This window comes from Gallinula chloropus, assembly GCF_964237585.1.
Source record: "Gallinula chloropus genome assembly, chromosome: Z".
Taxonomy (NCBI): domain Eukaryota; kingdom Metazoa; phylum Chordata; class Aves; order Gruiformes; family Rallidae; genus Gallinula; species Gallinula chloropus.
This window is the reverse complement of record NC_140089.1, coordinates 12,335,741-12,357,983: the sequence shown is the minus strand read 5'-3', so window position 1 is coordinate 12,357,983 and position 22,243 is coordinate 12,335,741. Positions and strand designations below refer to the sequence as shown.

The window sequence follows — 22,243 nt, the reverse complement described above, 5'->3', positions numbered from 1 at the left end:
GCTGTGTGGAAGAGCAGGTACTAATGCAGAGGACATGAGGAGGTTGCAGGACAATGATTTGTCCTGTTTTCCCTTTCCTGGCTGGCTGGGCAGTGGGTACCTGTGGCTGGGAGGAGCATCCTGCAAAGTGGGGTGGCTCCAGCAGCACAGGCTGGGTCCCAGGTGGCTGTGAATGTCTTTCGTGCTGTGTGGTCTTTGCTGGTTGCTGGGCTGCTCCAAGGTGTTGCTGGATGATTGGTGTAGCATGTTGCTGGGTTAATGTTCTTGCATAACTTTAACTCTGCAATTTCTGCCATTTATGCCCTTTTTTCCTAACATCTGTCTAATTGTTGTTCAGCTAACAAAGCTTACGTCTCTATAACAGGTACATAGCAACATATCAAAGGTCAAACTGTGGGCCTTCAACGTAAGCCTAATTATTCAAGCCGTGCCAACAGAGTACACCAAGGTGCCTCCCTGCCTGTCTTATGTCGTTAGTGCGGAAAATGCCATTGTTAAAGCCCTTTGGAAGAACAGTCTTTGTACAGCACTAATTCAACCTGTGCAACCCTAAATCACACCAACAGTGATTTCTCAGAGACATGAGAAGCTTCTGAAGGTAGTGTTACCCATTTGTGGCCTGAATCCAGTGCACCGCTCATCATACACATCTCTCAAGTTTCCTCAGTGTCTCTCAGGCTTCAGTCAGCAGGAGTAACATCTCCAGCTGTATCACTACTGGACTTTCCCTTTGATCTCCCCAGGGTTTCCCGTGCTCACCAGCAGTAACACTTTGTCCCTTGATCTTTGCATAGGCTACAGAAAACCACAGATGTGTGAAAGAGACTGTAAAGTGTATGCAGAACAAAGAATTGTGAGATGGCGATTAGTGTTCAATTACTGTTTTATTCCCATGATTGAAGACACAGTCAGGTTTCGTAATTTGGGATTTTGGCTACAAAATGTGGTGATGGGCAAGGGTATGTATTTGAATTGCTAGGGAACTACTTAATCTGCCTACTATTCTGAGGGCTAAATTTAAACCAGAGGGAAAATGGATTCACATGCATTAGCAGCTGCTAGTTGTATGGAAAGAATCCCCTTTATTTGGAATGTGCATGTGAAACAGGAATATTCCCTCACTAAATTGTAGGATTGAAGGGTGGAAAGGAAGCTAATATATTTTATCTCCAGTTTTGTACAGGGCAGGGGAAATTAGATTTATCTGTTTGCTTGCATTTCTGAACATCTTCCACTTTGTGAAGAGAGTCAGAAGGAAGGTTTCTGCACTTTCAGTAAGTGTAGCTGGCAGTGAAAAGTGACTGCATGGCAGCTGTGTCAGTCTTCCCAGACATGACATACTGTCCTCTGCAAGCCAGGCTGTTAATCTGAAAAGGAAAGAAAAAGGAGAGAAAGCAGTTAGCTCGGAGTAAGACAGACATGGAAGGACAGCAAGGCCTGTATCACAGAGTGACATCTCTTGTCAACATGGAGCACAGGAGGGACAGGAAGGAGAGGAGCCTTAGGAAGGTGACAGCATGTCTCCCTTCATTGCAAGCAGCTCCTCTTTGTACTGAGGGGTGGGGATAGCATTGTACCTGTGCCCGCTTGCGGAAGGCCTCCTGTGCAGCCTTCTTGTTCTCACTTTTGCCCACCCATGCTGCCAGGGCAGAGGCTTGCAGGGCCCTCCCATATGAGAAGGTCAGTTTCCAAGGTTTAGACAGAGGTAACTGGTTCATGGCGTTCAGGTTGACAGAAGCCTCCTCTTCACTCTGACCTCCGGACAGGAAGCAGATCCCTGCAAGAAAGAGATTTTGAGCTGCAGAAACTAAGTGCCTCAGCCACCACAACCCCTGACCTTTACATGTCAGAGGAGCGAGCGTGTCAGATGTAGGAGCAAAGCCAGCAAGAGTGGCAGTGTGCAGGGACACTTAGGAATGAATTGGGAATCACCAGGAACAGCAGCAGGAACGGTGCGGAGAAGTGTAGTGACAGTTGCCACAGCTACATCCTGAGGGGTGTACTTCTTGGGGCAGGCATGCCCGGCCGTCACCATGTTGGGTTTCAGCAGTGTCCCTTCCAGGTACACATGATGGTCGTTCAGGGCCTTGTAGACAGCAGCCAGAACCTGAAAACAGGAGGGTTTTATACAGACCCATGCTCAAATCTTCACCTCAGCCTTCTGTGGAAAGACAGCTTATCGCCTGGCAGTGCAACAGCATCAAATTGAACTTTGCTCTCTCATTAAATTTATCACAAGGGTTGCAGCCCTGCAGGCATCACTGCTTTTGAGATTACTGGGGTACCACTCTTCATATTTGCGGGACATGTCCTTGCAAACTGATATACTGAAAGAGGGGTAAGTGTCTTTTGTTCATCGTTCTGAGATTGAGAATTATTATTTGGCAGTTTGAGTGGAAATTCAAAAGCATGGATTCTGCTCTTCGTTTGCTCCTAACTTGTTACTTGACTGAGCAACTCGTTTTTGTGTTGCAGTTACAGAGTACCTTTTGGGTCAAAACTCTTTGAGATTCATGAAGCCTAAGATTAACTAGTGATCTGAGACTGGGAGGAGAGGGTCAGAAATCTCTTACCTTTTCTGTGACATACTGACAGCGCTGGAGATCGTGGTCTCCATCAGGCAAGATTTCTGGCTCCACGATGGGCACCAAGCCATGCTAAGGAAAGAAAATCAGGGAAGTCTTTAGGGGTGTGGAATAAAAACTGTCCTTGGTGTCTACCCTGACTTTGGTGGTATTCCTTCCTGCTTCACTGCCCCTCCTCCTCAACTTTTCCAAAACCCCCCCAAAGATCCGCTTTCCGAGTTACCTAGTGTGTTATCACCAGGATCAGTGAGAAGGGGCAACAGCACCTCAGAAAAGGTCTCTGGAGGATAGGTACCTGCTGGCAGATGCTGGCATAGCGTGCCAGTGTGTTGGCATTTTCTTGGATGGCAAGTTGAGAGGGTGTGGTGGGGGTGATCTTCAGCACGGCACGCCACTTGGCAAAGTCAGCACCGTCCTTCTTGTACTGGGCACAGCGCTCAGCCAGCCCATCCAGCCCTGCAGATGAAAGAACAGTGCTTCACTGAGTGCTCTTCTTCAGGGCATAGCTCTGAAAAGTACCCAGATACCAGCCAAGACTGGGACTCAGGTGAGTCCCCCCATGGCTTCTGCTGCACCATGCATGGCTTAGGCCTCTTGGATCTCTTCTTACCTTGGATGGTGGTTTCTCCATTTGTTCCTGCTAGTGGTGCTGTGCCTTTATCCAGCTGTGGAGACCAGAAAAAGAGGAAGGGTTACAGAGAAGTGGAGGTCAGTCTCATCCTTATCTTCTTACCCACAGCTAGACTGTCTTTGCAGACTGACTGTCAGTGAAGTGTGGGGCTGAACATTCTAAGGGTGCAAAGGAGATGTTGGAGTAAAGGGGAAGAAAAAGAGTGAACTGGGTAGGAAGAAGAGGTAATGTGTAGAGATGGCTGCAGGGAATGGTTCAAAAGCTCTGTTAGATGCAGAAGGGACTAGATTTAGGTCACTGCATGCAGCAATTTAATTGCAGCGAATGGCAAATAGATTTGAGTTGGTTTTTGCATCAAATGCAAATGTGCCCCTGGTTGTACAAAAGCAAAGTGGAGATTGGTGGCAGAGATCCTGTAGTGATTTTAAAACCAAGCAGAATAAAAGACAAAAAAAAATGTGTCCAGAGAGAGTGCAGACCCATACATAATTTTCACTGGAAATGGGGTTTTGAGATTATGCTCCCAGCCAGGCATGTACAGATACCTTTATTCCCACCACAATGTTTTTCTCTTTGATGAGGGTTGGAAATGGTTTTCCACTGCTGTCCTTCTGATAAAGGGTCTCATGGAAGAGGATCACTCCCCCAATGCTCTGGTTGATGGAAGCATCTGAAGAGAAGAGGATCTCTCGAAAAGCCCGGCGATTCTCCTCTGTGTTCTCCACATTGATCTTCTGCAGCCTGTTCCCCATGGTACCTAGTGAGGTGGATGGAGGTCAGACAAAGAGGTGTTAGGTTTGGCTGGTCTCCAGGTTCCCAGTATGGAGCAATAACTGGGGCTTCAGTTCAGAGCTTCCTTTTGCAACCCACAGTTTCTCAGTTTTTGTTGCTGTAGACACAGCCCTGCCTGGCTGTGCTGCTCCTGCTCAGTCAACAGTTTTTCAGTGTCTTTAATTTACACTTTGATTCACTTTTCATTCAAAGATGAAAAAAAATTTAAAGTTTTTGGTGCCTCTAATTGATTGATATTCAGAACTCACCCACTGATTCATCTGCAGCTAAGATCCCCTTTCCTGAAGCCACAATCCGCTGAGCAATGTCTGAGAGAGCTTTCTTCTGCTCTGAAGACAGTGCTGGGAATTGGTGGGTCATCTTGACTTTACCTGTGGAAGAGAATTACTGTTAGAAGCTGAGGGAGACTATACACAAACTGTGAACCAGAGACACTGCGCAGACAGACACCACTGGGGTATCTCTTGGAGAGCTCTCCATGCCTGGTCCAAGTTATCATAGGCACAACCCCAGAAATCCATTGGAGTTTTTCTTGGCTTGGGGCATCTGGCAAAACCAGAAGAGAGATGTGCAGGAGCCACGTCCTCACGCTAGGACCAAAGTGGGAAAGGCTTGGTGGTTTAGATGGGTTTGCACAGAGACTAAAGGCAGGTCAGTCTGCCATAAAAACCTGCTAACAAGCTTCCAGATTACACACTCTGCAGAGTTCTTTGCAAAGCACTTAACGACTTTCTGGTCCCAGTCAGAAGAATGCCAGTTATCACAGTGCTTACCCTCTTACATGCTTTGGCCTATGTTGGCAGCAATGATTACTTTGTCTAGTTGACTTTCTATCCCCACCCTCCTGCCTTGTTTTGTAATTCTCTTCCTTCTCTGTCCCCCCTCCTCAGACCCCTCCCCACACCAGCTGCTTTTCAGCACAAGAGGGCATCCTTTACTCTGTGAGACGTGGGGGCTTGGAGGGGTTTACCACCCATGTCTGTCTTTTCAGCTGTGGCAGAGGCTTACTAACTGCAGATACCCAGCACATGAAATCCAGGCTCTGTCTTCTTTTGACAAAATGCTTGACCTTATTAAAGTTTTGATTGTATGGCATTAAATTACAGTTTCTCAGATCATCTGAATAGTGCAAGTTACTTCCCTATGTATGTAGGCCAGTAAGTCTGAGATATAAACACTCTCTTCCCTCTGTTAATCATATGCTATAGCTAAAACAGCACCTAATGTTTTATCAGCCAGAGGCAAAACCACAAGATGATTCATTAAAGACAACATAAAAGATGTCCAGTAACAAGCTTTTGTCCAGAGGGGCTGCTGTGTCTGCATTTTCTATTCCTAAACTCAGCCATAAAGGGGAGTGAGAAAGTGCCATTTCACCACATGCCAGAGATGACCAGCAATCATGTTTTCCCACGAAAGCTCATACACAGCTGTGTCCTCTATCTTCTTTCCCTGCACACAGATACTGCCTTGCCAGGGGATCTTGCCCTCCCTGCTGAAGGGTGTAGTGGGGAGAAACGATTAGGAGCCTGGCTGCAACTCATGATAGAGTAACGGAGTTCTGTGCACCCTGCCAAATGGTGCCAAAATTTTCTGGCAACAGTACCATCACAAGACTGGGACAGCTGTAAATCTGCATCTCTGATTTATCATTGAAGGCATTTTGGCATCAGTAACATTACTGTTCAAGATTGCAGTGGTGTTTTCTACCAGTACAGACCAGTCAGATGCAGTGTCCTGTTGCTTGCTTTAAACTGGAATTACTCCTATGCAGCTTACCAACAGCAAGTCATTCTCGGGTTAGAGGGAATTGGAAGGAGCACATGATGAGGCCTGTGTCAGATGCAGGAGGGGTCCCTCCTTCTGCAAGTGCTGAAAGGCCTCGCTGTGCTCCTGGGAAGCAGGTTTGCTGCTCTCCTCTCTCCGTCTGCCAGGCTGTGGTGAGCATCCTTCTACAGTGGTGACCACAGCCCCATTACTCCCAGCTCTCACTGTCTGGCCTGCCTGAAAGAACTTGCAGAGCTGTGGCTTGTATTGTGCAGCTAATTCAGTTTGCCTGTCACCTGCCTGATCCCTCAGCTGCTTTCTGTGCCTGATAACGTCTCTTAGAAACAGGAAATGGGCTTGATACAAATTATGACTCCTGTAATGATAGTTGGTGTTGTAAGCACTTCAGCCAAAACCAAAGCAGTGTTAAATAAATTAAAATGCAATATGATGAGGAATCACTCCAGCAGTTCATGGTCTTTCTGGAAAATACTGGGAAATTGTCATCTGGCAAGAACATGATCTTGCCCAAGGTCAAAGCTAACAGATTGCCAAATCAGCAGTGGGATTTCAGAGATGCAGTTTGGAGGTATGCTACAGCACATAGCTGGATTAAAGATTATCTGGATACACCTATCTGAATTACAAGATCATCCGTTATTCTACTTATGCTATTATGGGTATGCTTCCTCTCCAGGGATGCAATAAGCAGTGAGACTAATGTCTGCTCTATCTTACTTGTTTCCAGTGTTTGCATAAAGATAAGAAGGAGGCAGTTATCATTCAAAACCAGCCTGCAAAGCAATTTGCCAGCACACGAAATAGGAGTTTTCAGTGCGTAATGCTGATCCAAGTGAGTGTTCTGAGAGACTGAAACAATACAGCTCCACACTGATGAATTGGAAGACAGCAGAGTATTTACAGTTGCCATGCAAGTTTCTCATTGTGTGTGAAGGAGTAGCTGGAGATTTGCCACAAGTATCCCCAAAATGATCTCTAAGGCCATGGTGAGTGGTTCCCAGCTACCCTGCTGAGCTACAAGGACAAGTAAAATTTACAGTGTTTCCAACTGAAATGGTGAAGAAATGAGTGCAGAAGTGCAGTTGTAAAGCTAATGATAGCTCTAAGGTCCAGAATGTTCAAGTACTCTTGATTTAAGACTTTATTTTTCTGTCATTCTTTCATGAGGAGCATAATTTCTGAGAATCTTCTCCGTTGCATTCAGAGAGTGTCTCTGCTGTAGGGTACTGCTCTGACTGTTTAAAGAGGAGCAGAGAAGTCTCATACTTCAGTAACACTTTATACAACTGCCTTGCAAAGAGTAAGCTCCCAGCACATCCACAGAAACATTAATGTCCCCCCTTAATGTCACCTTACAAGTCCTGAGGAAAAAGCGTTGTGCCCAGGCTGCCAAAGCTTCACAGCTCATTTCGTTCTTCCCAGAACAAAACCTGTTTGCCTTATAATTCTGCTTTATTGGTTTGATTTGACAACTTTTTCAGCCAGGAAGAAGCTTGAAGGAACTGTCTTCTCCATTGCAGTATCTAGGAGTTGTCCCACCAATCAAGTTTTTCAATAAATTTTATTTTTATTTATCCATTTTAGGTGGTGGGCTATTATCATAGTGCCACAAGCTCAAGTAATTTCACATTGACTTGACACTGTTCAAATACAATGTATTCTCTTTGTGATAACTGCTTAGGTAACAGTTTTTAAAAGTGGAATAAAAAACACAAGAGAATAAAACTGCCCAGGAGACACAAACCTCCAGCTTCATGGCTACCTTGAGTGTTTGTCAGGCTTCAGCAGCTCCTTGAGCAAACAAACCTCTTTGTTCAGCCCCCCAGCCTGTGACCAGGTGGGGGTGGGGGAAAAGGACATCACAGTTGTAAAAGTAAATATTATACTGCTGAAGTCTCAAGTTTTTCTCAGCTACCATAAAGGAGGACTGCAGGGGAAATATCTTCATGGATATTGGCATAACCACTGCATCCTGTTAATATTAATACTGAGAACCAAAGGGCAGAAGTGAGATGAACAGTAGAAGGAACAAACTGTTTCTTTCCACTTCAGGTCATCTTAGAAACATTAATACTTCATCAGTGTCTTTCTTTCCAACCAACCTCAGGTAACTGGCATATCATAATCTTACAGAGAATCTCACCTGAGTCCTTGTTGGCAGATAGGAAAAAGCGGGATTAGAATCTGTAAGTTTTTCTCTTGGGTCTCTTCATTGCCTTCTTCTCTAAAGTTGGTTCCAAAAGTGCAGGACCAAACTCTCAAAGTATGACTTTCATTCTGTGCACGTAGCTTTTCCTGTTCAGCCACCAGTGAGCACAGCCCCCCAGCATCACGTCTGACAGCCGGTGACACAAGCCACACGCACGTCACGCTGCGCTGCGCGCACAAGAGATCCTGCTTCCAGGCAGCAGGTTTGGAAAAGCAAACGCTGCATGTTTGGATGGATAAATGCAGTTTGATGGGAGAATTCAGCCCATCACATGTAGGCACTGTGTTAGCCTGACTGGATTTACCCCTTACTTACACTTGTATGCTTAGGAGAGACAGGCACCAGTTATGTACCCTATATTCTCATTAGGGCTGATTGGCTCCTTCTCTGTGGAGCTCTGTGAAAAGGCTGCTTCTGAGTCAGTCTGGTTACTTGAGCATTGAGCAGACTGATAGGTATGAACGTCTGGGCAAGCCTGGCCCCATCCTGCTGACAGAGCACATTCTAATCTAGCCTGCACATGACACTGAGCTGGCAGGACGAGTTGATACGCTTGATTGCTGGGCAGCCTTCCAGAGGAGCCTGCACAGGGGGTGGGAAGAGACCAACTTGAGCACCGTGAAGTTCAGCCAAAACAAATGTCCAACCATTGCCTGGGTGCAGAGCCCCAGCAGTGATCCCACCAGGGCTGGTGGGACAAGGGAGCAGCTTGTTGGAGAAGGCCCAGGCAGCAAGCTGAATGGGGACCAGCAACGAGGGCCATCAGCATCCTGTGAGCAGGGGTCTGGCCCAGAGAGTACAGGGGTTGTCCCCCTCTGCTCAGCACTCTTTAGATCACATTTGGGTACTGCATCCACTGTTGGGTCCCTGCAGTACAGGAAAGACATTGACAAACTGGAGTGAGTTCAACATGTGCCACCAAGAAGGTCTGGAGCTGAAGCACTTGCTCTGCAAGGAAGAGGCTGCAGAGCTGGCTCTAGCTCACCCTCATGCAGAGGTGGCTTCAGGGGCATGTCTCAGCAACCCCCAGTACCTAGAGTGGTGATCAAAGAAGTAAAGCTGGGCTCTTCACAGCAACATGCAATGGGAGAGTGAGAGACAACAGGCTTTAACTGGAAACTAGAGAGATTTGGACAGGATATGTAGAACTTTTTCTTGCTATTGGGTCAGATAAACAGTGGAGCAGGTTGAGAGAGAAGCTGTGATGTCTCCATCCTTGGAGGCTGGCAACATCCACCCTGAACAAAAGCCATGAGCAGCCTGATCTGACCTTGTTTCTAACCCTCACTTGCCCTCCTGATGTGCTTTTCAGCCTGAGTCACACTGTGATTCTCTGAGTACTTGCTTTTGGGGGTTGGGGTGTAAGTGGTGCCTCCTGTACCCGTGACGGAGCTCTGAGGGAAGAACAGGGTATTTCTCCCTTCATCTTTGCAGTGAGACTGGACGTTTTAATATAGCAAAATGTTTCATCTCTGGGTTCTAAAAAGTGAGTTCAGGGTATGGGACAAAAAGAGATAGACTTCTGTCACCTAGAAAAAGCAGCAGATTCTTTGATTGACTTACTAATTTCACCATCTTGATAGTTCCTTTGGGGCATATATGGTTAGTTTTGGTCCCTTTTATGACAGTGAGAACAAGGGGTTTTTCTGTCTAGGGACCTTGCTTGAACATCCTATCTCCAAGGATGGGAATATGCCAGACCTGAAGTTCCCTGTCCTAATTCTCACATAACCCTCAGAACTATGTTCAAGCCCTGGGCAAATGTACCCCCATTTCATCTCTCTAGAGAGCATGAAAGGAGATAATGTACCCAGGGATGTGGCCTCTGCAGGTGGTGCAGAGCAGTCCTGGAGCACTCCCAATGGCTATGGATGGCTACGGTGGCAAGAAACTGGTTTCTTGGAAGTAAGTGTGGTCATTAGGGTGAAGCTGCCACTCTCACAGGGCTGAGGTCTTCTCAGAAAAGGTTAAAAAATGCTGTCAGACTTGCACCAGAGTTCAAGTCTTTTAATGCCAGCAGGGGAGGCTGGGAGAAATGGTGGTGAGGGTTTCAGGTGGGCTACATGGTTTTGGATGCCAGGCACATGGGATAGTTGAGAAAGTGATGGAGGATCACAGAGTCAGTGAGGATTTGAGTTTGTTGAGCAATTTCCTAAAGCTGTCTGTTCACAGCTTGACAGGTTACAGCCTAATGCAAGAGGAGTTTTTGTTTCCTGTGCTGCAGACTACCTTACAACCCCCTGCCAAAGAATCTTAGCCACACTGCTGCACTAATACTTCATAAGAAGCTGCACAACAAACACACATAATTACACTTCTGCCAGCTGCATTCTCCAGTCATTCTCTCTGCTCCTTGCAAAACATAAATTTATGTATTCCACAGGCATAAACAAACACAAACAAACCAGTAGAAAAAAGAAAAAGAAAAAAAAAAGCAGGTATATTATTGCTCTAGTCCCCTTACTATTCACTTACTCCAGGAGATCTGAGTGACTAAGCTAAGTTAGAAAGCCAGTGTTAGCAGCAAATGGGTCACATTGGATGATCACTGCAGAATGGCTGAGAGCTTATTTCTTGCAAGCTGTTCCTGGAACAAAACAATAAAAACAAAACAAAAAACAACTCCCCAGGCTTACTTTAGAGAAACACATCGTGTCTCAGCTGCTGATGCATCTACCACGTTTACAGTTTAGAAATGAAATTATTACACTTACTTGTTTGTGGGCAGTGCCTCTGCTGCTACAAGCTTCTGGTGAGGTGGTTGCAGGCAAAGAGACCTGGTCCTTGTAACCACTAACTTTTATATAATTCTTGACAGGTTTGTTTGGTTTTTTTTTCCTCCACTCCTTCATTCTCCCTCCTCCCCAGGCTGGTTGGGGAGGTGTCATTGTTCGAGGTCAGTCATTGGCTGTCAGACTACAACCACACACAACTAATGGGACCTGGTCTCACTCCTGGTGTTCCTCCCCTTTCCCCTCCCCTCTCTATATAAAGCTGCTCATGATGTGGTGAAACTGAGATGTTTTCCAGTTATTTCAAATTATTCCTTCTTTTCCTAAAACAGACTGAAAGGAACTACAAGAGGAACCATGGAAATTGTTCACAGGGATATGGGGCATAACTTTCCATTTAGGGTTTTATCTTCTGGAAGCCTATGCTTAGGAAACACACAGTGCAGGAAGGAAGAGTAGAAAACAAAACACAGAAACAATGCAACAGGTCCTTAAATGAAAGGAGTTGCTATGATTTGAGTGGCCTCCTAAGTGGTAAACTGATGTTCCTCACTTGAAAATTTATCACAGAAACATATTTTCCAGTTAGTATGTGGAAAGGCAAAATGCAATGCTACAGTAGCAGTGTTGATGAAACTGCAAGTTCTGATTTATTTATTATGATGCAGTGCATGTGTGAGAATGATGGTTATCAGAAGAAGTATGCCCACAGAGAAGAGCACAACTGCAGGCCAAATTTTCCACCAAAATCCCACTGAAACACCTACCACTATTACAATGACATATGAATGTCTCACTCACTTTGCAATATTCTTCTGGGAAAAAATTCCCTATACACTTTTCAGTACCATCCCAGCTTATATAAAATCACACTACAGCTATGCTCCAGGTATTTTTTTAAATCTTCCCCCCCCTGTACTGCAGGTCAGTGCTCCTGGAGGGAAGCACAGCGCAGGGACTCAGGCAAACACCGTACCCCCCAGCAACAACATGCTCTTCGACCTTGGACATTAGCAGTCTTTTCCACAAAGACCCAGTGTTTGCGTGAGGAATGACGTAGTTTCTCCATCTGTTTGGCTCAGGTAGTGACACCTTTAACCTTTACATGGACACTGAGAGACACCTGATTGCTCCCCTCGCTGAGCAGCTCTGCCTTCATTAGGGCACTTCCTCCTTGAGCCTGTCTCATCTAGAGCAGCGTGCCCCAAGGTAAGGACATCTGAACAACTTAAGTTACAGCCAGTAGTATCGCTCCATCACCATCAGCAGAGAGACCTATCAAAAAGCTGAGGGTACAGCCTAAATGAAGGCCTCCTGCTTGTGCTGTTTTCCTTAATGTCCACATCTTTTTGCTGAAGAGTGCTGTGGCACATGACATTGACATACAGCCCTCCCTGCTTTACACTGTTTGCTTTACATTCCATTTCTCCCAAACTAGCAGAAAGATGAACCCCATGGTGTATTAAAGTTTATCCACCCCAGAGGCATCTAGTGTGGACTAAAAATATTTTTAATGAAATACGTTATCTAAGACCTTCTGGAGACCCAGGAGGTGTCATACTGATGGTCTTCTTCAGCACCATGGAGAAAATCAGAATTTAGTTCCCATCATTCCTGGTTTGATTAGAATCTGTCACAGCTGAAGTATTTTTTTCCCAGTGCCACCTGACTTGCTAGTAGAGAAAACTGGGGGAGAAGACTTCTTCAAAAAATAGTGTCTGATATTTAGAAACCACTTTAAATACTCCCCTGCAGCACACTTTGTGTGTTTAACTCTTCCAGAAGTATATATGTGTATTTCCAGGTGGTTCAATATCCAGCACTACAAGCACAAGGATTACAGGTCTCAGGGGAGATTCTGAGGACTGAGAAGGAGAAAAAGTACATGGACATGATTTCATTTAATTTAGGAATATGAGTCTTTTCAGGCAAGAATATGAAAATAGCAATCATACTGCATAATGTCACTGTAGTGTTCGGTGCTGTTAACATGCACAACCATGACACTGACTGCTAGTCAGTAGTCGACAGATATTAAAGTGACACTGGACAGGAATACACGCCTTCATCATCACAGGTATGTAATATAGTTTGGGGATACTTATTCCTCTAAAGATCAGATTGTAGTGGTACCATGTATCCTTAAATGATAAGGGGAAAAAGCTTGTGTCATGAGGGGATTGCAAGTAATCTGCCCCATAAAAAAATATCAAATCATTGCCTGCACTAAATATTCTACAGCAAAATCTGTGTTATACAGGTTATAAATCTGTCTTATTTACTGTTTGAACTCATATTTTTGCCAACTGTCTCAGCTTTCCTGTGACCCAGCTAATTTTGCAATGGTTTCTTTTTGTTTAGTCCTTTCTCAATGTAACATCACACATCTGTGTGGCTGTAGCCAGCAGGAGACTGGCTGCACGTGTGAGCACCCTTGGTGAAGGTGGCTACACCTAGACATTACTTTGACAGGGATGGACTCTGTGGCTAAGGACAGCATGACTTTGATACAGGCATTGCAATACAGGCAGAGTGGGACACCTTTGATGGACACGGAGTGTGAGGAACACTGAAGCTGTGCTGGGAGGTATGTCCAGGATAAGGATGCAGGCCAGGAATCGGATTTGGTGGCTTAAAGAATACGAGGTGAAGAGAGGCAGAGATCATGCAGATGAATTCTAAGGGGCACAGGTAACAACTTTATGACAAAGTGACTCAATAATGGCATGGAACCAATCCTGTTTTGTAGCATCCACTGTTGTTTGTGTTGCCACCCATCTTAGTGGTACGTTGAGATTGTCCTGTGCAGTTTGTAGGGCTGGCCTTGCAGGCAGGTTTCCTGTGAGAGTGCAGTTCCTGAGGAAGCACCAACGCTCCTTTGCCTCCCCAGGGATCCTCATCCCCCTCTGTCTCTGGCATGGGAAAAGGAATCTGCAAAGATTCTTAGCTGAAGATAGGGACAAGGAGAATGGGGAGGGAGGGCAGCTGAGCTACCAGTTTCTGGCATTCTTAGTAATAATTTTACAGGCTATTGCAGTGATCAGTCATTGCTTTCTTACTGATGAGGAAGTTCTTTTAATAGAGGAAGGATTGCTAACTATTTTTGAGAGTTTGGGTGTGTGAGAACTGATTAAATACATACCTAACTAAACACAGACACTGACGTTTTTCTGCATGGATTAAAGCCTTTCTATCTTTTAATGAGGAAGCTGATATAATCAGGCTTGCAATTAAAACAATCTTTACAGCTCTCAAATTTTTATTTGGAACATCAATGCAAACAAGATGCAGAAGTAATAAAAGAGCTTAAATGTTCATTGTTGTGCCTTTTATAGCCTGGAAACAGGAGTTGGAGGTCAGCTATGAAAGCCATTGCTAATGCTCAAATATAAGCATTTTGTCTCACAAAGCTGGTGCAGCAACAGTGAATTTTGTAACTGAATGCCTTGGAGATTTTGCTGGTGTTGATGTTTCCATCTGAAAATACCATACAAAAGTTGACAGAAGAGCACATTCACAATTCTTAAAGACTGCTAAAATCTGTCTTTGCAGGTGGCTTGGGTTAATATTTAATTCTTAATTTGTGGTTTTGTTTTCTTCAGTTTGACAATGCAAGTACTGGGTTTTCATAGCAGAAGTTAATTTCATTGCTGGCATCATTACATCCAAACTTCTTGTCAAAGGATCTGTCAGTTCTGCATTGAAGTTTTGAGTGAAGACACTTGCTGGATAAAGTACTTCAAAATCAATTGAAAGCCTGATTTAAAGGCAATGGGTAAAAATAGTTAGAATTGCTTATGTTTCTTCAGGTTGACAGTTGTTTTTTTAGTTCTGGTAGTATCATTCTGATACTGGTTCTGCCTTTAACTGTCCATATTAACTAGCATTTTAAATGCAAATAATCAGTGAATATGAAGAGAGACAAACCAGAGTGCATCTGAGAAAGAAAGAGGGAAAAAGAAGGAAATGGATGAAGCAGTTTCAGAGATTACACAGTCACCAGGAGAAAAATGAAAAAAGTTAAAGCTTCCCTCTGCACTTCAGTAAATGAAGTACTATTAATCACATCAACACCCCTGTGTGTGGTCAGACCTGTAAAAGGACTTGAAATGGAATGGAAAAAAAACAGTGGAAGTTGGAAGAGTGAGTGCAATATGCATCCACATGAAAAACACCTGGCTCTGTGTGCCTCAAGAGAGTGCTGCCTGCGTGATGGGGTTAAAGTCTAATCACAGCAGACTTCAGCTGTGTAGAGCCTGCCTCCTCTTTGCCTCTCCACACTGAGCTGGATGTTTCCTGTTTTCTGTACTTGCAGTCTTGCTTAACTGTCTCAAAGTCCAGCTTGTTCATCCCTATCTAATCAGAAGTATTGTTTATTAAGTGGTGTGTTTTCTCTATTCACCTACAGCCCTCACCCCTGATGCAGGCAGCCTGGCCTTTAACCCTTGAAAAAAAAGAAAAAATCACCTGGATTTCTGGCTGCACAGCAGTGTCTGCAGACACGTACATCAGGGAGGGCATGGAGGGTGCTGAGCACAACAGGCTCAGGTCCACAAACGCACAGGGAAGGTTTGCTTGTCCTTCTTTCTTTGCATCTTAAAGCTGGGCTGCAACAAACACTCTGACTTGGAATGAAAAGCAGGCAGCCATGTAACACTGCTGTTATCAAAACCCAGATCTTTGTAATAATTAGCAAATGAGGATACAACATTAAATCAGGCTGGCAGCATCTTCTGGGCTGTGCAAAGTAGCTGTAGGGACATGAAGATAAATGCAGTAATGACACTGGTCCCTCTGTGCCTTTGTTGACATTCTGTTTTTTAAAAAGTTGGCAAACAACTGGCTGCTATAATGGGGGACACTTAACTGTTTATTACCTGTTTATCTAAGCAGCAGATAATCCCGCCCAAAAAGCACACTTAGGTGCTGCATGTTAACATTGGTGTACAGTTTAAAAACTAAAAACTACAACAGATGTCTGAAATGGACCAGTTTGCTGAAAAAAATCATTGTAGATGTGGTTTCTGCGTTGCTGGAGGAACACTGGACACCACAGCAGAAGGTCAGAGGGAAAGTAAGCACTGAAGAAAAGCTGGCCAGAGGCTTGCTAACAGGACAAGAAAATTTAATGCTGTTTTTCTTCATAAACATTTAAGAATCACCAGTGGTTGCACAGCTAGGACGGTGGCATTCGTAGCTTGCCATGCAGAACAGTCTTGGAAATGGACATTGATACTGCTCTTAGCCTACAGGTGGATGAATCAAGTGGCAGATGGGGAGGATTCTCTCAAAACATAAGCTGTTAGGGCAGATAGTTTGTGGAAATGAAGTTACTTTAGCAACAGAGACACACAGAGTGGAGGAGAGCAAACCATAGAGTACCTAATTCTATATGCATTTCTGGCAGATGTATGTTATATTGAAGATTATTCAGAACCGTATGTTGGACCCTGCCATCTGCTCAGCTTGGATATGACATCTATAAAGCTGTTGTGGAAATACACAGAAAGAAACTCTTATCTTAGGGACAGAAACTGCCAGTGCCTTTGTAACTACAACAGTCTCCCACAGAAAATTACCTCTTTTATTTTGTGAAATATACAGCCTTTCTACACAAAAGTGTGCTAGGGTTAAAGTCCAGAATTTAACAGCTTGATTTCATTTCATGTCCCCATTAAAATGCCTCAGGACTTGACTGGAAAAGGACCAGAGCAACCTGGTCTAATAAGACCTGCTTTGAGTGGGGAATTGGACCAGGGACCTTTGGAAGTCCTTTTCCCTCTGAATTGCTGTAGGATCCAAGTTACTGTGTTCATCCAGAAGCATGCAGAGTCATGAACACAGAAGTATTTTTCTTAGCCAAATACAGTAAGGAAAGAGATGGATCTGCCAGTCAGGACAGTAAACAGTGGCATGCAGAAAGGAGAGACAGTCAAGTTTTAGTAGAAAGATGGTTTATTTGGTAGAAAGTTGGCTTGTTAAGTATCTTTAGGAAAAAAAGTAATTTACCATGCATCCAGCCAAATTACTGCTGAGAGGGACTTCTTCCTTCTCTCCTCAAACGCAGTGCCTTCTCACTGCCAAAACACTGATAACCTACTGTAGTTAGAAAATCTTCTTGGACTTCTAATCTAAGGGGGACCTATCAATTTATGCTTTGTGTTCACCTGTAATCATGCTTGTGTGGGATGTGCCTTGGAAACAATGGTAGTTTTTGTTCAGTTGAGTAACTTCCCCTGAATTGTCTTGGACAGTGATGCTTTTGAGTCCTGCTGTCTGCCCCATCAGGAGACAATCCTCTTGTGCAAGCAGTAGTTGCTGCAGTGAAAAACACTCTCTAAACTATCGAGAATGGACCAACATTCAAGAAAACCCAGACTGTTTCAAAAAATAGCCACTGATTGTTTTAATGTGAATAAGACCAAAGTCTTCAGGCTGCATTTGAAGGAGTTAATGCTAGGTCTTGAATTTATGTAGCCTGAGATATGGAAACTCAACTCCACTTCCCTGGGTGAAGAGGGAAAAGGCCTGCATGTTCAAAAAAGAAATACAACAGGAATTAAGAGCACACAGTAACCTCCCATCTTCTGTTCCAGGGGCAAAGTACATTTCTCTGACTTGTCATACCTAATAAAACGTGTGGCACAGAAAACAGAAACAAAAATCAATCTACTTGTGAAAGTTCAGAGGCAGCAGAAGCAACGCTTGCCTGAGATGCCCCGTTGGCATGGTGGGCACTGACCAAGTTACCTGGGTAACTCAGGAAGAGCCCACGGCTCAGTAAAAGAAGCACCTCTGTTGTAAAGGTGAATGTGGCACTTAAGGAAATTATTCCAGAAGGACCTGAAGAATTTATATGGCGTTCATTCTCAGGGGGTTTGGCAGTCTCAAGTTGTAGGCCCCCTGCGTATTGTTTGGTTTCCAAGTCAGCTCCTGTCCTCTGACAAGTCCTTAAAACTGTCTTCTAGTTTAGAAGGGATGCCTCAAATTAATATTCTTCATTTTCAGCTATGAAACTTGGTGAAATTTACTTCCCCTGGATTTCTGGGACAACAAATAAGGTATTAGCGGCCAAACAAGGGAAATAACTTTGACACAGATAAATAATTTCCCACATCAAAACATTTATTAACCGCATATAGTTAGTTGGCTTCTTTTCTAAGGCTTCTTCCTTTTGCTTCCTCCTTCTTCCTCTCCCTGTTCCATTTGCTGTACCTTGCTGTAAGAGTCCCTCTGCAAGAATGAGTGTGAATAGACCCTCGTGGAAAGAACAGGGCATTGCCCTGGATTTGTACAGTACAAAGATAGAAAGAGTGAAGAGTAAGCACGCTACACTGGAACATTCACAGCTGAAGATCCACAAACAAACAAATTGTATTTCCTCACACACACAGGCACTTAGTGGAATAAATATACAATCCTGCCACCTTAACCATACTATGGTAAAGCCTGAGAATAGGTTTTCCCCCCTGCTACTGTCTGACCACTCTGGTATCTTTGGGGTTTTCAGCAGCTGGGAATTAATTGTGATTCTGCCTGTGCAATTTTTTCCTCTATCCTCTGACAGTGAAGGTGTTTTACCTTTGGAATGATGTGGAATCCCCAAACAGTTTTCTCTCACATCTGATTTCCAAAGGCATTGTAAAAGTACCCTTGCGGATTACTTGAGAGAGCAAAGCACTGCTCTGTGTTGTAAAGCCATTTTTGGCTAACTTGCATGATGTGTTTGTATTGTGTAACTGGTACCTGTCACACACCAACAGCTGGAGGTCTGCAACTTTCTTTGGTTCCATCTCTCAGGAGTTTTATGCCTTCAGGTCTACAACCAGACTTGTTAAGAGCTTAAGGCATAAATCACCTGGGAGAGATTGGGGAGAATGGAAATTCAGAGTAGAGCTCTTCCTCCACCAAAACAAAAATCTCAAACAACCCCCACTGCCCAAAGCTCGACAAAAACACTGTACCTGGTTCATTCCAAAGCTAGGGTTGTAGTTTCAAAAATATTTCAATGAAACTCCACATCGAAGTGAATCTGGTTCAAAGCTGATGAAAGTCAAGGTGGGGGCTTTTCATCAGAGCTGAACGTTTTGGTGCCAGTTTGGACTCTGTATGAGATCTCTGTCATCTGCACGGTTTTATATTTAACTGTGCTCTCAGCTGTGGTACAAAGTACCTACCCGAAATGCCTAACAACCAGAGCACATAAAGTTAATGGGTCACTATCAGTGACCCCTCTTGCTGCCTGTTTTTATGCACAGCTCGCTCTGTTTCCTATGACTATGTTGCTTGCTGCCAGGAGTGGTGAAAGAACCTCAGGCTGAGCTATGAATCACAGCCTCAGAATAAAACAAGGATCCTGGACAACAGGAGCACCTGATGTAATCTTCTCTTGGCCCCTGTGCTGACAGGAAGTCAAGGTAAATTCATGTTGAATTTCTAAGTCCAATCAGCAACTGATAAGGCTTAACGACCTGGACCCACTACAACTACTGATGATACCAATCAATGTGGTAGTCATCCTGTGTTGTTCCTGTCTCTAACGTGTCAACGAAAACATGCATTTGTGACCTGGCTCTGTGACACCAATGGCTCCGTTTTCCTATTCCCACCTTGAGAGATGACGTCTAACAAAGCAGCAGCTTTGCCTAGAAGAGCCACTGTTCCTAGAAAAAACAAAGTGGGAAGGGTGTAGGTGCAGACAGGATCTGCAGGTGCAAACAGTAACAAAAGAGAGGCCTAGTAAAATTTGAGCAGTTTAGGTGAAATTTTTGGGAAGGTTCACATAAAGGGCTGCCACTTTTCAAAGGTCTGCTCAGAACCACTGCTCTGAAACAGGCAGAGGGCAGAGATCATGATGGGCTACAAAGATGATTAAGGGCCTGGAGCATCTCCCCTATGAGGAAAGGCTGAGTAAGTTGGGACTGTTCAGCCTTGAGAAGAGAAGACTAAGGGGGGGGACCTAATTAAAGTCTATAATTATCTTAAGCAGGGGATGCAGGGGGAATCAGCCAGCCCCTTTTCAGTGGCCTGTGGAGACAGGACAAGGGGCAATGGCTGCAAGTTGGAGCACAGGATGTTCCGCACCAACATGCGGAAAAACTTTTTCCCAGTGAGGGTGACAGAGCCCTGGGACAGGCTGCCCAGGGAGGTGGTGGAATCTCCTTCACTGGAGATATTCAAGACCCGCCTGGACGCCTATCTGAGTGATATGTCCTAGGGAGCTGCTTTGGCAGGGGGGTTGGACCCGATGATCTCTCGAGGTCCCTTCTATGATCAGACCTTAGTAAGGATGGGGAAATAAGGGCTTTTCCTCCTCACGAGCTTAAATCTGAAACATTTGCTTTGTCCAACATTTCTGTTGCACGAAGGTGAGGACTTCCATAACCAATGTGAAGGAGAGCAGGCAGTACAGCTGTTTGCATCGGTGTGACAGCTCTTCCCTAGGTATGATTAAGGAGAGTAGACAATCTGTGACCCTCAGCAGGAATCTTCCATTCCCCTCCCACGTCGTGATCAGTTCCTTGTATATAATAAATAGGGTCCACATGTACATAGGTTTATTTTTAAAGACACTTTTCCTTTTAAAGAGTTACTCTTTGTCCCCGTGGAGGCACAGGATGCCCGGTGTGCACGGCACAGCGTCCGAGGGTGCGCGCTGTCTCTCCAGGCAAGTTCTCTGGGCTTTGCTTCTAGAAAGGCAAAAGAACACATCACAGCAGTTTGGGATTGTCGTTGAGGCGAAGGCTGGAATACATTCCCACGTGCCGGACCAGGTTGGGTTCCACCACGTAGGCGTTCTCCCCCTTAGCGCGCAGCAGTGAGTAGAGGGCAATGTCCTTAGCAAAACCTTGGCGGCACTGCAGCCCCTTCAAGTAACCTAAGGCACGGTGGGCAGAGGGAGCAGAGAAGAGCATGGCAGGCGTGCAGCACTCCGTGACGGGCACGATGTTGTAGAGCGTGGGGGCCAGCCGGCGCAGCTCCAGCATGTAATGCCGCCCCACCAGCTCTGACAAAGCCATGCTGTACAACGCGAAGAACAAGACAATGGGCCAACTGAGGCTGGGGCGCCCCGTCGCCCAGGAGTACACGCAGTTCAGCATGGGTCCCAGAAACATGCCCAGACCTATCCACTCCAGGATTCTCATGGGTTCGGGGTTGAAGTAGCGCTGAAGCCGCTCAGGATGGTAAAGCTTGAAGTAGAGTGCGTCTCTGAGGTATGGTTTGGAGAACCGGGCCAACAAGAGGTGCTGCAAGACAGCAAATATCTCCTCCTCTGGCACAGCATCGTCTTCCACCATGAGGACGTATTGTGGGTTGTACGCCAACAGCGACTGCTCAAGGCAGAAGATGTAGTCCTGTTTCTCCTTCTCAAACTGGTTCACTCTGGGGTCAGGGTTCTCCCCACTTTTATCACGACTGACCATAGGAAAGAAGCTGCTCAGCAGCCTGACATCCTGATGGCTGCTGGGGTCTGATTCCACATTACAGAGGAGGATGCGATGGCTGTGGCAACGTGCACCACATTTCTGGAGGAGGCGGTGGAAGTGGGAGGCCACTTGCAAGACATAGTGGAAATCATTCCGCCTCTGCACAGTGATAATGGTGATGAGGAGAAAGGGCTGCAAGGCATCCCTGCCAGAGGCCTCAGAGACATTTGGCATCTGCAGTTTCTCAAAGTAATGGAGGGCAGCCTGGCCCTCCTGCTGGTTCTGCTCCAGGAACTCCTGGCTCATGGGGTTCAGGTGCCAGCGCCGCAAATAGAAGTAAGAGTGGAGGAGCCGGTGGCAAATCAGAGGTGCGAGCACACCGAATGTCACGACAGTCAGTGTGAGGAGATGGATGAAAGGACTGGACCAACGGCACCACCTCCCGTAGAGCTGCCAGACATGGTGTAACATGGCTGCTGCAGAAGGAGGGCACCCCTGCTCTGTTCATGCCCTCATTCCTTCACTTCTGGTGCATCCCTCCTGGATTGCAAGGTATCACTGGGACAGTGGCTGCCAAACCTGCAGTTTGTCCAAGCCTACAGAGAAAGAAAGAGAAAAGACGGTTAATGAAAGAGGAACTGTTGGAGTAGGAAGACTGTGATTTCAGCAAATGGAAGGCTGAGGGTCAGTCACTGAGTAAGACAAAATAAAAGACCCCGGAGGAGACCTGTGTGGTGGAGGCATCACACAATTGTCATGGGAGGCTGGGGAAAGATGAGCCAAACTTGTTTCCAGAAAGGATCCCCTAAGACCTTTTCAGCATATGAGACCTCTGATGTGGCTTTTAGCTACGTAGGACTTTGGTGGGTTTGTTACCATGCTTCAAACACGTAGCACACAGGCAACACAGATGCAGGATGTGTGAGAATCCCCTTTTGTTAAAGGCACAGAACTGTAACTGGTCACAGTGGCACAGTAAGACTTGGGTCACAGCCAGGAACGAAAGGCAGATTTCTTGTATCTTAGCCTAGCACACGTTTGAGAGACAAACTTCTGTGGAATGACACATGCTTCCCTTC

At 45.3% G+C, this 22,243-nt stretch overlaps 2 protein-coding genes across 2 annotated transcripts; both read right to left on the bottom strand.

Moving 5' to 3' along the window:
* Positions 1 to 865: 865 nt before the first annotated feature.
* ALDOB (aldolase, fructose-bisphosphate B) lies at positions 866 to 10,841 on the bottom strand. The gene is made up of 9 exons (XM_084277873.1): positions 10,720 to 10,841; positions 4,257 to 4,379; positions 3,762 to 3,973; positions 3,196 to 3,250; positions 2,881 to 3,041; positions 2,574 to 2,657; positions 1,933 to 2,107; positions 1,578 to 1,777; positions 866 to 1,367 (listed from the first exon to the last, which is right to left on the bottom strand). Exons 2-9 carry the CDS (start codon positions 4,366 to 4,368, stop codon positions 1,272 to 1,274), a joined length of 1,095 nt encoding a protein of 364 aa, XP_084133999.1. The 5' UTR covers positions 4,369 to 4,379; positions 10,720 to 10,841; the 3' UTR covers positions 866 to 1,271.
* A 9,439-nt stretch (positions 10,842 to 20,280) lies between these two features.
* Positions 20,281 to 21,759, bottom strand: PGAP4 (post-GPI attachment to proteins GalNAc transferase 4). Its single transcript, XM_084278927.1, has one exon. It carries the CDS (start codon positions 21,633 to 21,635, stop codon positions 20,448 to 20,450), a length of 1,188 nt encoding a protein of 395 aa, XP_084135053.1. The 5' UTR covers positions 21,636 to 21,759; the 3' UTR covers positions 20,281 to 20,447.
* Positions 21,760 to 22,243: the final 484 nt, after the last annotated feature.

Excerpts from the sequence above, each read along its gene's own strand:
- ALDOB (XM_084277873.1), bottom strand. The coding sequence starts at position 4,368 with ATGACCCACCAATTCCCAGCACTGTCTTCAGAGCAGAAGAAAGCTCTC. Across the intron at positions 3,251-3,761 it reads ACATTGTGGTGGGAATAAAG|CTGGATAAAGGCACAGCACC; the intron begins GTATCTGTACAT and ends TGGTCTCCACAG. Across the intron at positions 1,368-1,577 it reads CCTTCCGCAAGCGGGCACAG|ATTAACAGCCTGGCTTGCAG; the intron begins GTACAATGCTAT and ends TTTCCTTTTCAG.
- PGAP4 (XM_084278927.1), bottom strand. The coding sequence starts at position 21,635 with ATGTTACACCATGTCTGGCAGCTCTACGGGAGGTGGTGCCGTTGGTCC.